The sequence below is a fragment of the Podarcis pityusensis genome (genome assembly GCF_964106645.2).
Source record: "Podarcis pityusensis genome assembly, chromosome: 4".
NCBI lineage: Eukaryota > Metazoa > Chordata > Lepidosauria > Squamata > Lacertidae > Podarcis > Podarcis pityusensis.
Window position 1 is genome coordinate 4451568 of NC_138027.1, and position 14863 is coordinate 4466430.

At 55.3% G+C, this 14863-nt stretch overlaps 2 protein-coding genes across 2 annotated transcripts in view; one reads left to right on the plus strand and one right to left on the minus strand.

Moving 5' to 3' along the window:
• RNF121 (ring finger protein 121) overlaps positions 1-14863 on the plus strand; it is a 188153-nt gene that overhangs the window by 47632 nt on the left and 125658 nt on the right. The gene's annotated exons all lie outside the window — the stretch shown is intronic.
• The window catches only part of NUMA1 (nuclear mitotic apparatus protein 1), a gene marked incomplete at its 5' end in the record, with an annotated part of 75575 nt that overhangs the window by 3466 nt on the left and 57246 nt on the right, over positions 1-14863 (minus strand). The window contains 10 exon segments of the mRNA XM_081001717.1: positions 367-585; positions 1076-1212; positions 2814-3096; positions 3973-4213; positions 4926-5086; positions 5548-5754; positions 6161-6259; positions 6666-6734; positions 9547-9594; positions 10756-14145. Of these exon segments, the coding sequence (XP_080857843.1) occupies positions 367-585; positions 1076-1212; positions 2814-3096; positions 3973-4213; positions 4926-5086; positions 5548-5754; positions 6161-6259; positions 6666-6734; positions 9547-9594; positions 10756-14145 (4854 nt within the window).

The following is a 14863-nucleotide window of genomic DNA, read 5'->3' on the forward strand; positions in this document are numbered from 1 at the left end:
GGGGTGTGTGGAAGAGAGATTAGTTGGGGCCTGATGCGACTGAGCAAAAGACAACGGTGCCTTTCATCTCCCCGCCAAGGTGGGCAGCTGAGAAATGGGGAGCAGGAGATGTCGCTGGACTGCAACTCCCAGCGACCACAGCCAGCCACACCCAACGCTCAGGGATGATGGGAGCTGCAATCCCAGAGGGACTGAAGGGTCCCTGGACCCCACCAGCACCTGCCCTAGAAGACACAGGCAAACCTGCCCCATTACACCCTGGGCATACCCGATACTCCCATAATAACCCTCCCCCATATCCCCACCCCGCCCAGCTTGAAAGGCGTTCAGGCCAGCTGAATGTGCCGCAGAGCCACTGCCACTCACCTCGGGGGTCCCTGCAGCCTGGTGGGATTCATCTGAAATGCGCTTCCTCTGCTGCCGAGTGGCAATGCCCCCTGCGGCCACCGCGGAGCTCAGGGTGCTGCGACGGGTGGCTGGGCCCTCGGAAACCTGGGAGGGCAGCATGCTGGCACGGCGGAGGGTCTCTCTGGGGTCCCCCGTCTTCATATCCTCATCTGTGATGGTGGCCAGTGACAGGGATGGCTGGCAGGTGAGGAAGAGGAGCAGTGCGGTCATCAGACGGAGGCTCTTTGTGTGCACTGAACCTACTGCAAAAGTGGAACAGCCCCCAAAACGCACAGGGGAGGAAGCTCCCCAGGTGTCTATTGACCAGGACTGAGCAGGATTTACATGCACATACGAGGGACTGGCACCCCTGCTTGCTCCGCTCACCAACCCTGTCTATGCACCCCTTTCACACTCTTCCCAAACCCCTCCTCCCCTCCCCCATATATTCACATAAATATGTACTAGCCCTCAAAGGGCCATGGTTTTTTTGGGGGGGGGGAATCCAACCCACTAACTTGATCTTCATTGCAGAATCCAATTTTCCGTTCACAGAATTCTCCAGGCATTGACTAAATCAGCAGCAGGAGCAGGCATCGCATCCCCACCCCCTGCCCTCCCTGGCCTTGAAAACATATCGCTAGCTGCTGTGGGAGTCAGGACTAGCTGGCCCTTTGGCGACACTCACCCGAGACTCCAGGGGGTAGCAGGTCTTCAGGTGAGGTGGGCAGATCCTGTTGCGCTGCTGGAGCTCAGCAATGCGGCTCCAGTCATCAAGCACTTCTGGCTCCTCCTGGCAGGTGCCCATGTAGAAGCTGCTGCGCCCTGAGGGGGGGGGAGCGACAGGGGAGGGTGTCGGCTGCTTACTTCCTAGGTTGCACCACCAGCCACACAGAAGGGAGGCACCCCAAGTGGCTCTCCACAAGATAATCGACAACAGTGATCCCAATCAAGGAAGGAGGTTGCAAAGAGATTCCTCTGCCCCTACCCACTCCATGGGCACGAAGAGGAAAGAGGGCAAAACAGAGCACCCCTGCACAGGTAACTGAGCCAGCCTTTCTCAACTGCAAAAGAACATTCGGAAGAACCCTGCTGGTACAGGCAACTGGCATTCGGAAGCCTTGCTTTCCCTAATTGTGGAGGGAGAGCAGGGCCACTGACAACCCTTCTCTGTGAATGTGTCCAATCTTATTTTAAGTTGTTCTAGTTGGTAGCTCCCACTGCCTCCTACAGAAGTGAGTTCCACAGATTAATTATGCACTGCGTGAAGAAGCCCTTCCTTTTATCCATCCTGGCTCTCCCGTGTCCCACCTCTGCTGGCTGTTCTATGCATGGCCATTCCAGGCCTTGCGAGGGCTGTCTACGAGATGCTTTTTAGAAGGGAGGAGCCAAGCAGTGCCACCTTCACATTCATGCCATCACCGGCCACAAACAGTCATGGAGCAGGCAGTCTGCCAACAGGCTCCGGGGGAGGAAGTCTCACTCTGGAAGACTCACACCAAGGAGCAAAGCAGCAAGGAAAAGCTAAGAAATGCACAAGGGGACAGGTCATCACCCCCCTCTCTCTCTCTCTCATACACACACACACACACACACACACACAGAGACAGACGGCTCTTCTGACACACACCTGGATATCTTTAAAAATCTTTTACATTTTATTATGTTTTTATATGAGTTGGAAGCTGCCCAGAGTAAATGGGTATAAACAATAAAACTGCTATTATTATTATTATTATTATTATTATTATTATGCCACTGACTGTCAGGCATGGTGAACTAATAGTGGTGGGCAGAGAGAATAAATGTAGCCAGCAGGAAAAACTTCTGAAGGCAGCCCTGTTTAGGGAAGTTTTCTTTTAATGACTGATGTTTTAATGTATTTTTAAACTCCTGTTGGAAGCTGGGGAGACTCAGCCAGATGGGCAGGGTATAAGTAATAAATTATTAATATTATTATTACTACTATTATTATATTATTATTATTCTGAGGGCAGGAGTTGTCTGTCCATGGAACAGACCCCCTCGGAAGGTGGTGGGCTCTCCTTGTTGGAGACTCATAAACAGAGGTGGGACTCTTTAGCTGTGATTCCTGCTGTGCAGGGGGTGGACTAGAAGACCCTTGGCATCCCTTCAAACATATTCTCTGATTCTGTGTAGATCACTGAGCTCACTGGACCCCTCTGAGATTCACCAGAGCAATTACTGTACTCTGCTGACTGGCACAGAGGGCGAAGCTCTAGAACAGCCTTTGCCCAGCTTCTTCTGCTCCTCAAGATGCTTTGGACTATGACTCCCAATGGCCCCAGCATCATCCAGCCATGCTCGGCTGGGGGTGGTAAGGAGTTGTAGTCCAGGACGTCGTCTAGAGGGGCCCACCATGTTGAAGGCTGCCCCAGTCCTGCCGCTGCAACCCCAGCACTCACCAGAAGTGGCCCCTCCAGCCTGGGAGCGTCTCATGGAGCTGCGGGTGGCAGGCCGATAGCCGGGCAGGCTCATCAACGCCGTGTTGTTGGGGGAAGAGGTGCCCAGCCTGGTGAGGGATTCCTGAGAGGGGAGGCTGGCGAGGGAGCGGGTGGAGGAAGCAGATGAGGAACGCAGGCGCGTCTTGACCGGCTCTTGGCTCGAGCTGCTGCTCTGAGACGCAGCGGACTGCATGCTGAGGAAAGAGGCATCAGCACTCTGGGGAGTTTCCGGCTCAGCGTGTTTCTGTGTAGAAGCACAAGGAGGAGGAAGAGGAGGAGGGTGAGCACAAAGAAGGGCTGCTGGTGCTGCTTAAAGCTGCCCCCACCCGCTAAGCTGCTCTTCTCCACCTCCATCACACCAGACAGAATATTAGACGCCTCTGCCCTGTCTTCCCCGATCCCTTACTTGGCTTTCCTGTAAACTAACAAGCACCAAATACTGCATTCTTTCTTCACTCGAGAGTTGCTCCAAACCCTAGATTATTTTTGTTGCACTTTTCTGAACCTTTTCCGGCTCTACAATATCCTTTCTGAGGAAAGGCCACCGGAACTGTACACAGCATCCCAAATGAGGTTGCACCACAGGTTTGTATAATGGCATTATGGCACCGGCAGTTTTATTTCAAATTCCTTTCCTATTGATCCCTAGCAATTCCCAACTGCCACATACTGGGTGGTCCACTATGACCCCAAGGTCTCGTTCATGACCGCTGTCAACTCAGACCCCACGAGAGCGTAGGTGAAGCTCGTGTTTTTGGCCTTGACATACATCATTTTACACTCGATTACACGGAAGTGCATTTGCCGCTTTACTGCCCGTTTACCCACTTGGAGAGCTTGTCTTGGAGCTCTTCCAAATCCTTGGACCATCTGCCAACTCAGATTCATCACTCCTTGTTCCTAGTAAACCACCTCAAGAGGGCAGCTCCCGTCTCTCCTGAATCCACCTCTAACAACAGGGGTCGCCTGCTCGTCCCCACACCCAGGGAAGCAGGCTGCTGAAAGTGTCTGACGGACCTGGCTATGGAGGAAGCACATTTGAGCAGCCCTGGACGCCACCTATCTCCACAGCCACCATCACCACACCTTGGCTCCCATCCCTAGGTGGCCCCCACATTACTTTGATCATGGTGATGTTGATGACCTGTGTGGTGCGCCGGCGGCCAGAGAGTGTTTTCCGCCCCGACTCAAAGGAAACGTCGCCCGTGGAGTTAACGCTGTTCTCCAGTTTGGACCTCGTGCGCGTAGGGATGGGCGTGAAATAGAGGCTCTCCAGAGACTCCACCTTCCGAGGCAGCCGGTGGGAAGCCTTGGACGGCTCTGCTGTCCCAGATTCGGAAGTGGAACGGCGAGACCTCCTGCTGTGAAGAGAGATGGGGGGGGGGGTCATGAAACTGGCAGGGAGGCCACAACCACAGAACCCTCTCTTCACATTCCCAGGAACAAGGAAGCTGAGAAGTCTTCACAATACAATTCAAAGTGTTGGTGCTGACCTTTAAAGCCCTATACGGCCTCAGCGCAGTATACCTGAAGGAGCATCTCCACCCCCAACATTCAGCCTGGACACTGAGGTCCTCCTCTGAGGGCCTTCTGGTGGTTCCCTCACTGAGAGAAGTGAAGTTACAGGGAACCAGGCCGAGGGCTTTCTCGGTAGTGGCACCCGCCCTGTGGAATGCCCTCCCTTCATGAGATGTTAAGGAAATAAACAACTATCTGACTTTTAGAAATGTTTAATGTCTGATGTTTTACTACTGTGTTTGATGTCTTAAAATGTTGGAAGCAGCCCAAAGTGACTGGGGCAACCCAGTCAGTTGGGTGGCGTATAAAATTAACAACAACAACGCCCCATGTCTCCAAAGTTGCTTCACTGTCAGGCCTGCCAAATGAAGGACCCTGCGAGTGGCCACCCTTGGGGAAACATGCATTTGGTCCTAGAGCTGCAAGGGTGGGAAGTCTCTGCTCTATGGCCGATCAAAGAGCTAAGAAGGAGGAGGAGGAGGAGAGAAATCTGGCACGGAAGCTGAGCTGCTGCGCTGCAGCCACCTGCTTGCCTTCTAAGCTGAGGGCCAGTACCTGGTGGAGTTGAGCGGCTGTGCTTCATCGCTGGTGCTCATGTCCAGGCTGTCTGTGCTGACGTCGGCTGGGCTTTCCTGGAAGGTGATGCGGCTTTTTAATGAATCTGTGGCCAGCTGGAACTTGCCCTGCTCTCGCAGCTGGCGATCTGCAAACTCCACCTGCGTTTGGGTTGGTTAACGGTAAGGGGCAGGGTGCCACGAGCAAGCCGCGCACCAAGGAAGTCAAGAGACCCGCTAGAACCAAAACGGCTAATTAAATGTTTCTTTGCATGCATCTACGTAAGAACTGGGCCAAGTCCACCTCACTTCAGCTGCAGGTAAATATGTTGCTATATATACTAAGCACGGGAACCCATGGCTCTCCAGAGGTTGCTGGACTCCAGCGCCCATCACCCCTGGTCCCTTGGCTTCCTGGCTAGAGCAGGAGGGAGTTGGAGCCCAGCAACACCTGCAAGGGCCACATGTTCCCCATCCCTGGGGTACAGAAAACCCTAGGGACCCCACAGATCCTTCTTGCAAGAGGAAATGCACAGATGGGTGGGCAGGGCCTGGAACGGAAATGACTGGGCCCTGCCGTGGACACGCACCCTGCCTCCTCAGCCACCGCCCCTCGGCCCTACCTGTGCCTCGAGGCTGCAGAGGTTCTTGGAGGTGAGCTGGGCCTCCTGCATCTGCCTCACCAAATCCTGCTGCTCCTTCATAAGGCGCTCCGATTTGGCCTTCAGCTCCGCGTTCTCCCTCTCCACCTCCTCCAGGACTCCCAGCCTCTCGAGCAGCTCCTGGTTTTGTTGCTTCTTTGCGTCGTAGTGGGTCTTGGCCTTCTCCATCTGAGGGGTGAGGAAAAGTGAGGCAACCGTCAAGCACAACACCTGCCGGTTTAAGACCAGACTTGAGGCAATTTCCCGCAAAGCCGGGACACCGGAAGCCAAGGCTGGTGCTTCCGTAAGAGACCCTTGCTCAGCCATGTCGTTGTGCAACGTCACAAAGTGTACTTACCCTCCACACACCCACATTTGCAAACCTCATCATGCAGGTCTTATATGCCAGTCTGTTAGCTCAACAGCTGCCATTTTTGTAAGCTATGGAATTTTGAGGCCTATAATGGCAGAACTTCTTTTCTTAGTACTTGCCTTAACTGTGACTGTTTAATACAGGGTAGAAGCCAGGGTGGTGGTTCTCTCCCCTCCCACCCCTCACTTCTGCCCCAGAGGGAGACAGCTCCCCTTTTTCTACCTGTGTCTTATAATGTTCAGCAGCTTGTTCCTTCTGGGCCACCTGAGACTGGAGATCCAAGATCTTCTCATTCTGGTGCTTAAGCTCTTCTTCATGCACCTGTTAAGGAGAGACCCAGATATTCCCTTATAGTGCCAGAGAGGGAAATTGTTTTCTTTCCTCCCCATGACTCTTGCACCACCTGAGTGAGGTTGCTCAGTAGACTTACTTGTCTTTGAAAAGCTGGCATCGGTGAAAACTAAATAGCTTTAATTGGATTTTGGGGAAAGGGCAATTAATTGTTACTGTTTCACATTTCTTGTTATTATCTTCCCTGATTCCCCTTGCCCTCGATTGCAGGGGATTAGACCAGTGGGTCATGCAAACCACTATTCTGAATGCTTTTTTTAGGGTAGGGTGGGGATCTGGGGATGAATTTATGAAGCCAATGGGACAGCGCCCCCCAAAAGCTTGGGAACCTCTGCACTAGGAGAACTCTCTCCAGGCTCCATCCCTGGAAACTCACCTGGGCTCTCTGCTGCTGGGCTTGAGTGACCTTCTCCTGCTGAGCATACTTCTGCTTCAGCTCCTCCAGCTAGAAAGGAAGGGGGGGGGAGAGAGAGAATAGTTATTCCAACCCCTCCCCCTCCTGCTCAAAGCACTGTTCAGCCACTCCCTCCTGGCTCTTTGAGGCTCTGCACCCCATTCCGCAATCTCTGTCCCCCTCCTAAACCTGCTGTACTGGAACAGCCATGCCTAGAAAAGGACTGGCTGGCAGGAGGCCAAGGAAGTCTCCCCCTTTTACCAAAAGCTGTGACTCCTGCATTGCAGCAGACTGAACTAGATGACCCTTTGGGGTCTATGATTCTATGAGCACGGCATCAGAGAGTCACACTTTAGGACATCTCAGGACTGAGCACTTTACCCAGTTTGGGGGTTGGAAGGAGGAATCTGGCGCTGTCTATGTTACTCAGCTTGGCCCCTTCAGCATCAAACACTCCTCTAGTAAGTCAAGCCCCATGCGAAAGAAAGAAAGAAAGAGGGGGGAGGGCCAAGTTCTGCACCTGGTAAAAGCAACACTAATAGGTCACTGAATGTGTTTTTGGATAACGACTCCGATTGCTAGGAGGAAAACAGCTGTGGGGCCCCAATTCAATGCAAGCACTGCTCAGCCTCCCTGAGACTAAGGGCATTTCCCCCAGAACTACACACCTTTTTCAAGCTTCTTTTTGCAACCATGATGCCAGAGTCTGAATTCTGTCAAATGCCACAGACCCTCAAGAGTTACTACAGGAACACAGAAAGAACTGCATGCAGCAGGCCAGAGTCCTCTATGCCTGGAAGCACATTCCAGGCATACCCACATTCCAGGCATACCCTCTGACAGGTTCCCTTCCACCCAGGAAGCATCGGTATCACTGGAGCCCCTGTCCTAAACATTCTGCCCCTGCAAAAGCTTCCTGGAAGCAGCAGCGGAGAGTGCGCCTCCAACCCTCCACCGACACGTCTATGCTGCGCAAACACCGCATTCCAGCTGCAGGGTTGGGTCAGTGGGCTTCAGAGCAGAAATGATGCATGGGGGTTAGCAGCTTCCCAGGAAGAGCAGCTCTCTACAAGCAGAAGAGCTGGGGTGTGCTGCAAGCAGATGCTCTGACATGCGATGAAAGTGATGCCAGAAGTTAATTAGCCACACCCACCGTCCTGCATTTCCCGCCTCCAGGTCTCCCCAGCAACCCCAAAGCAGGGTCTCCATTGCCAACTGTTTGCCTCTCGTGCACTTGGGGGTAAGGGAGCATCAGGGATCCACGGAAACATTGAAGGTTAGAATCCAAGAGGGTTTCTGAAGTGGAGGGGGACGTTTCAGGGGATTCTAGTTTAAGCTGGTTTGCTCTTAATGAAGGGCTTTAAAACACAGGGGTGAGGGGGTGGACTTACTTGCAGATGGCTAAGAGAGGTGGTGGTGCTTTTAGCTCCTGGTAACCCTAAAGGTTAGAGGGCTGGCCCCCCTGCGTTGCAGACCCTGCACTCTGCCTGGAGCTCAAGGTCTCCCCTCCCGAGAGCAGTATCATTCAGAGAGATTCTCTCCTATACTGAAGGAAAATATAGGAAGGAGATGGGGAAGACAGAATGCCAAAAGATGCAGCAGCTGGAGCGGGAAAGGACCTTGGAGATCATCAAGTCCTACTCTCTGCTGCTCAAGGCATAGGGCACCTCTGGCTTCATATGGCTACTCCCCTCTTGGCGCAGTCGAGTCTTAAAAAGTGGTGCCCAGAACTGGAGAAAGTGCGTCAGATGCAGGTAAAGGTGGGTAAAGAACCCCTGGATGGTTAAGACCAGTCAAAGGTGACTATGGGGTTGCGGCTCTCATCTCACTTTCAGGCCGAGTCAGGAGCTGGGATACAGCAACAGGAGCTCACCCCGTCACACAGCACATAGCTAAATAATGAGACTCACTCCCCCAGGAAGCAGTCATGGCCACCAACCTAGATAGCTTTGAACAAGGATCAGATAAATTCATGGAGGAGAAAAGGTTCCCCATGGCTACTAGCCCCTGGTGGCTATGCTCTGCCTCCACAGCTGGAGGCAGCAGCACTTCTGGATCCCAGTTGCTGGAAACTGCAGGAGGGGAGAGTTGCTCTTGTGCTCAAATCCTGTGAGGGGGTTTCCCTTTTGGGCACCTGCTTGGCCACACTGGGAACAGGATGGTGGACTAGATGGGCCATTGGCCTCTTCCAGCAGGTTGCTCCACCAGGAGTTACAAAGAGAAGTGGGAAATTCTACAGGGCAAGTAATTGGTATGCCCCAAGCTGCTCCCAAGGCTTCCCAGGTTTTGGGATGAGAGGGCGCAAGAGGATGCATGTGGTGCTGTACTGCGGTGCTATCAGAAAAAGAGGCACTAAGGAGATCTTTAAAGGGGAGGGCAACAAAAAACGGTGTGTGGGTGTGCAGCAAGCCCTCATACTACTATTACTGGGAGACCTGCTGGGAGGGCAACAATCCCAAGTAGACTGACTTTGCTGCCTGCTGGCGCGACTTCCTTTACAAGCCTTGGCTTGCCACATAGCTATGGACAGTCTTGCCTTTGGTGCAAAGGACAGGATTTGTGTGCTTTCTGCTCTTGCCAAGTAATTTTTTTTGTCAAGGTAAGAGAACAAAAGTTTTGCTGACCTGTGTGAGGAGGCATCTGGGCATAAGGTGCAGCGTTTTAGAGAGGTATTGTGAAGCCCTGTTTTCCCACACAGCCCCCAACCGAGGGTGGCGGCGGCCTTATTACTTGTCCTCCGTAAGCCCCCATTGCAAACAGTTCACAAGAGGAGATGGCAGCCATGATGGAGGGGAAGCAGCAGCAGCAGCAGCTACGTCATGCACTGTCACCGTTTAAGCAGCTGACACCTGGCATGCATTACCTGGCATGCATTAGCTCGCTCTTTCTGATATACCTCTAGCTGCTCCACCTGTAGGATTGGGGGGTGGGTGGGAGGGGGAAGCAATGAAGGCAGACGTGAAAACACCACAAAAAGCAGCTGGGGCAACTTGTGGCAAGGGTGGGAGCTCAACGGCCAACTCAATCCAGACCAAGGGGGTGTTGCTCATCCCTTCCCCAGAGGCTCAGAGCTGAGAGGGCAGTATATAAATCAGAGACGACTTGTGGAACCTGGAGGGGCAATGCTAGAACACTGAGTACATGCAGGAGCAAAAGGGAGCCCATTCAAGGATAACATATAGCCAGCATCTCAAGCAAACATGGCTCCTGGACAGCAGCACCCCCTTTGTTAACTTGCATGCTTTAACTTTCAGGGAAAATATCTACTATTGCACTACTGCAGACCCCAAAGTTCTAGACCTTGTGGGGGGCTGGACTATGTATTTTTTTTGGAGGGGTGGGGATGAACAAATTCCTATGCCCCACAAATAACCCAGAGATGCATTTTAAATAAAAGAACACATTCAACTCATGTAAAAACACGCTGATTCCCAGACTGTCCACGGGCCGGATTTAGAAGACGATTGGGCCGGATCCAGCCCCTGGGCCTTAGTTTGCCTACCCATGTTCTAGAGGGCTAGAGATGGAAGGAGGGTCCCCATTGCTCAAGATGCACCCCATGAGCCAAATAAGGTCTGCTGAGCCTTTCAGGCCACATCTTGCTTCTGCACATTCCCTCAATCTGGACTGCACTATACAGAATGCAGCAAGGTGCGCCCCCACCCCCAGGTGTCTTGCAACCTCGTTCAATCCTGCGAGAGATGCTTCCATCGCTGAAGGGTGGCCCTGCAGAGCTGTCCCCTTCATTAAGCGAACTGGAACCAGAATTTCTAAGCAGCATGGAAAACCATTAAGAGCCACCATCATTTTCTGTCCAGCAGGCAAACCTAGGCCAGATCCCAGACCGTTTACTCCATCTGCCTAATCTCCAGAGGCAGGGCTGCCCCCAGGTGAAGCAAGGGAGTAGGGACGAAGTGGGGGGGGCGCACAAAGAGGATGAGCTTTGCCCCCCCCACCCTGTTTCAAGAGGGCAAAGAAACCACAGGGTGGGTTGGGGAGATGCAGCTGCCTAGGGCTAGCCCCTGGGCAACCCCCACCCCCAAAAGCAACCGAATCCCATGTGGGGCCTTACCTGCACCAGCTGCCTCTGCTTGCTCTCCTCGTACTTCTTCTGGGTGTCCTCAAGCACCCGCTTCATGGCAGCCACCCGCTTCTCCGAGTCGAGCCTGACCAACTCCATCTCCCGCGCGTGCTGCTTCTTGACCTGGGCCAGCTCTGCCGGCAGGTGCTGCAGCCCCCGGTTCTCCTCGGCCAGCTGCGTCTGGCCCTGCTGGAGGGCGGCCAGCTGCCCCGCGTAGCTGGCCTTCTCCGCCTGCAGCTGCTGGATGGCCCGCTCCCGCTCCAGGAGCCTCTCCTTCACCGCCTGCAGCTCGGCCTGCTCCAGCTTGGCCCTGGCCAGCTCCGCCTGCAGGAGGCCGGCGGCACTCTGCATCTGCTCCAGCTTCTCGCGGTGCTTGCTCTCCTGCGAGGCCTGCTCCGCCTGCAGCTGCTGGTAGAGGCACTTGATGGGCATCAGCTCTGCGATCAGGGCCTGGGCCCCTGCAAACTCCTGCTGCTGGGCGGAGAGCTGCTGCTCCTTCTGGAAGGCCTTCTCCTGCCAGGACTTAAGCTCCTTGCAGAGGTCCTCCTGCCGCCTGGAGGCAGCGCTCTGCTCCTTCTTCAGGGCCTCCACCGACACCCGAAGCTTCTCGGCCTGCTCCTGGGAGCTCTGCGCTTCGGCTTTCATGGTGGAGCACCTCTCAGCTGCCCGGGAAGCGGCGGTGGCCATTTCCGACTGCAGGATCCGCAGCCTCTCCTCCAGCTTCTTGCTCTTCTCGGACTCAGCCAGGGCCAGCCGCCTCAGGTCCTTGATCTCCCCCTCCTTCTCCAGCTGCTGCCTTTGCATGATGGAGGTCTCCTTCTCCATGCTGCTGATGATGCTGGCCTGGCGCTCCGATTCCTGGGCACAGCGTGACAGCTGCTCCTTCCAGCTCTCCTCAGACTTGCTCTTCTCCTGGGCTGTGGCACGTAGGACGACTAGCTCCTTCTCGGCTCGGGATGCTGCCTCTCTGCTCTGGGCCAGCTCCTTTCCTTTGTCGTGGAGCTCCCTCTTCAGCTTCTCTAGACTGGACTTGGACGCCTCCAGAAGCTGCTCCTGCTCCGCGGCCCTCTCCTTGTGCTGTGCCACCTCCCGCTTCAAAGCCTCCGCCTCGACCTGCTGCTCCCGCTCAGAGGCGGCTGCCACCTTCTCCAGCCGGGCAACGGTGATCTGCTGCTCCTTGCACTGCTTCTCCAGCCTCTCCACCTGCGCGCGGAGAGCCTCGCACTCCTTCAGCTGCCCCTGGTAGAGCTCTCGGCTGGAGGTGGACTCCTGCTCCTGCTGCCGCTTCTGCTCCTCCAGGCTCTTGAGGGAGGCGTCCTTGGAGTGCATCATCGACTTGATGCTGTCCATCTCGGCCTTTTGGGTCCGGGCTGCCTCCAGGAACCCTTGCAGCTCGCTCTCCATCTTGGCAGCCCTCTCCTTCAGGGCCTCGGCGGAGGCCAGTTCCCCCTTCAGCTTGCTGACCGTCTTCTGCAGGTCCCTTAGCTCCTCACTACGGGAGATGTTCTTGAGGCGCAACTCCTCCAGCTCCCGCTCTTTCTCCCCAACCAGCTCCTGGGCCCTGGCTACCTCCTCCTGGAGCCCAGAGACTTCCACTCGGTGCTCGTTGGTGACATTCTGCAGCTGCACCTCCAGGGCTGCCTTGCTGACTTTCTCAGCGGCCAGTTCCGCCTTGGCCCGTTCCTCCTGGCCCGCCAGCCGCTTGGTTTCCTCCTTGTGCAGAGCCAGCTCCTGCTTCTGCTGCTGGGAGGCCTCTTCCAGCTTGGCCTTCAAGGACTTCAGCTGGCCAGACAGCTTCTCCGTCTCGCGCTCCTTCTCCTTCAGGGCTGCCCTGGTGCTAGAGAGGCTGGACTCAGCTGCACTCAGGTCCTTATGGCTCTGATCCCCTGCCAGCCTCACTTGAGCCTCCAGCTCGGCTACCTTGCGCTTCTCCTCAGCCAGCTCCCTGGTGACAACTTCCAGCGCCTGGGCTGCTTCGTGCCCCTCCTTCTTCCCTTTGGCCAGGCTCTGGGCAGCCTCCTTCTGAGCCACAGCCACCTTCTCCTGCAGAGAGGCAATCTCTGCCCGGAGCTGGTCCTCTGTGCCCTCCTTCTCCTTGATCTGTGACGTGGCACGAGCCAAGTCCGCCTGGAGCTCAGCCAGTGCTCCTTGGTGCTTGCTGTTCAGGTGCTTCACCTGAGCCTCCAGTTCTGCCACCTTCTGCTGCTCGGCCCGCAGCCTCAGCTGGTCCTGCTCCTTCTCCCCGCTCAGCGCTCGGACCTTCTCCTTAAGCCTCCCCAGCTCCCCTGGGTCTCCTTTGGCAGCCACAGAGGAGAGCTCTGCCATCTGGTGCTGCAGCTCCTCCACCTTGGTCCTGGACGCTTCCCCCAGCTGCTGCACTTGTCGCTCCAAGGCTTGCCTCTGGGCCTTCTCCTCACCCATCTCCCGCAGGACCTGGTCCCGGTGCTTGCTCAGTTCCTGAATCTGCTCCTCCAGCTCTGCAATCCGCCGAAGGTTGCCCTCCAGGGACTCGGCCGCCCGCCTCTTCTCATCCTCCAAGATGCCTTCTGTGTTGCAGACGGACTCCTCCAGGATCAGGAGCCGCTCCTGGAGACGGGTGTTCTCCTTGGCCAGCTTCTCCTTGTCAGCCAGCTTCTGCTGTGCCTCACGAAGCTGGCCTTTCAGCACCGACACGGCTCCTGCTTGGGCCTCGTTCTGCTGGCACTGGGCGGTGAGGGCCAAGATCCTGGCCTCCAGCTCCTGGACCTTGTGGCTCAGATCGGCCTTCTCCCTCTGGGCTTCCGTGGCAGTGGCACTCTGAGCACGCAGCCGCTCGGTCAGGGCAGACAGTTCTGCCTCCTTCTCCTGGAGTTGCCTCAGGGCCAGCTCTTTCTCCTGGGCAGCCTTGTTGTATGCTTCCTGGCCTGCAGCCTCCACCTGCGTCAGCTTCTGGCTGCTCTGCTGCAGCGTGCTGGTCAGCTGGTCTACCTGGAGGCTCAGCTCCTGAAGGGCTGCCCGGGAGGCCTGCTCGCTCTTCTGCAAGTCCTCGGCCAGCTGGCCCTTCTGCTGCTGCAAAACCAGCAGGTCCTGGTCCTTCTGGTGGAGGAAGCCCATCAGCTTGGCGATCTCAGCCGTCAGGGCGTTGACCTGAGCGACCAGGCTCTCCTCCTGGGCACGCAAATCCTGCTCCAGCTTCTCCTTGCCTCGAGAGCTCTCCGAGAGGGAGTTCTGCAGCTCCGTGAGCAGGCCTGTGAGCTGGCGCTTCTCTGCTTCAAAGCTGCTCCTCTCGGACTGGAGGCTGGCCTCAAGCAGGTGCTTCTCCTCTTCGAGGCGGAGGGCCGTTGCCTGCAGCTCGGTCTGCTGGCCACTCAGGTGGGCCACCTGCTGGTTCAGTTCTTCAAGCTGGTGGGACAAGGAACAGCAAACAAGGTTATGCACCCAGAGAACACACAGAACGAGCCTTGCTCCTTCCCCTCCAATACTGCCCAAATACAGACTCACAGCTTATGCACTTAACTTACATTATCTCAGCTTTACATGCTTGACCAATTTATTTATTTTTAAAGGAGCGTGTGTGGTGTTGGGAGACATTCTGCACAGAAACATGTTTGTACCTTTAAGAACAGTTTTTGTGAGCTCTGGGCTAAATGGGTACAGCTGGCCATGGCTACAAAAGGAGAAAAGCTGCAGTTTGTACTCTGCCTGCAGGAAAAACACCCACTAGCTTTGCTGTTTGTTGTTTTGAAATAAAGTCTTTATTTAGTTTGGTTTTACACCGGTCTCAGTGTGTCACAGTCTCTGTCATCTGCCACCAGTGGAAAATCCCCCTCTAACATGTGGAAAAGGTGGGGGAGTCAAAAGGGGGGAAGACAGCCAGCAATCCTACCTGCCATTGCACTCACCCTGGGAGAGCATTCAGATGTGCAGGGCGACCTTGGGAGTGTGCAGTAAGTGTAGCCCTGTGTGCGTTTCCGAGCACAATTCAAAGTGCTGGTGTTGACCTTTAAAGCCCTAAACGGCCTCGGCCCAGTATACCTGAAGGAGCGTCTCCACCCCCATCATTCTGCCCAGACGCTGAGGTCCAGCGCCGAGGGCCTCATTGCGAGAAGCAAAGCTACAG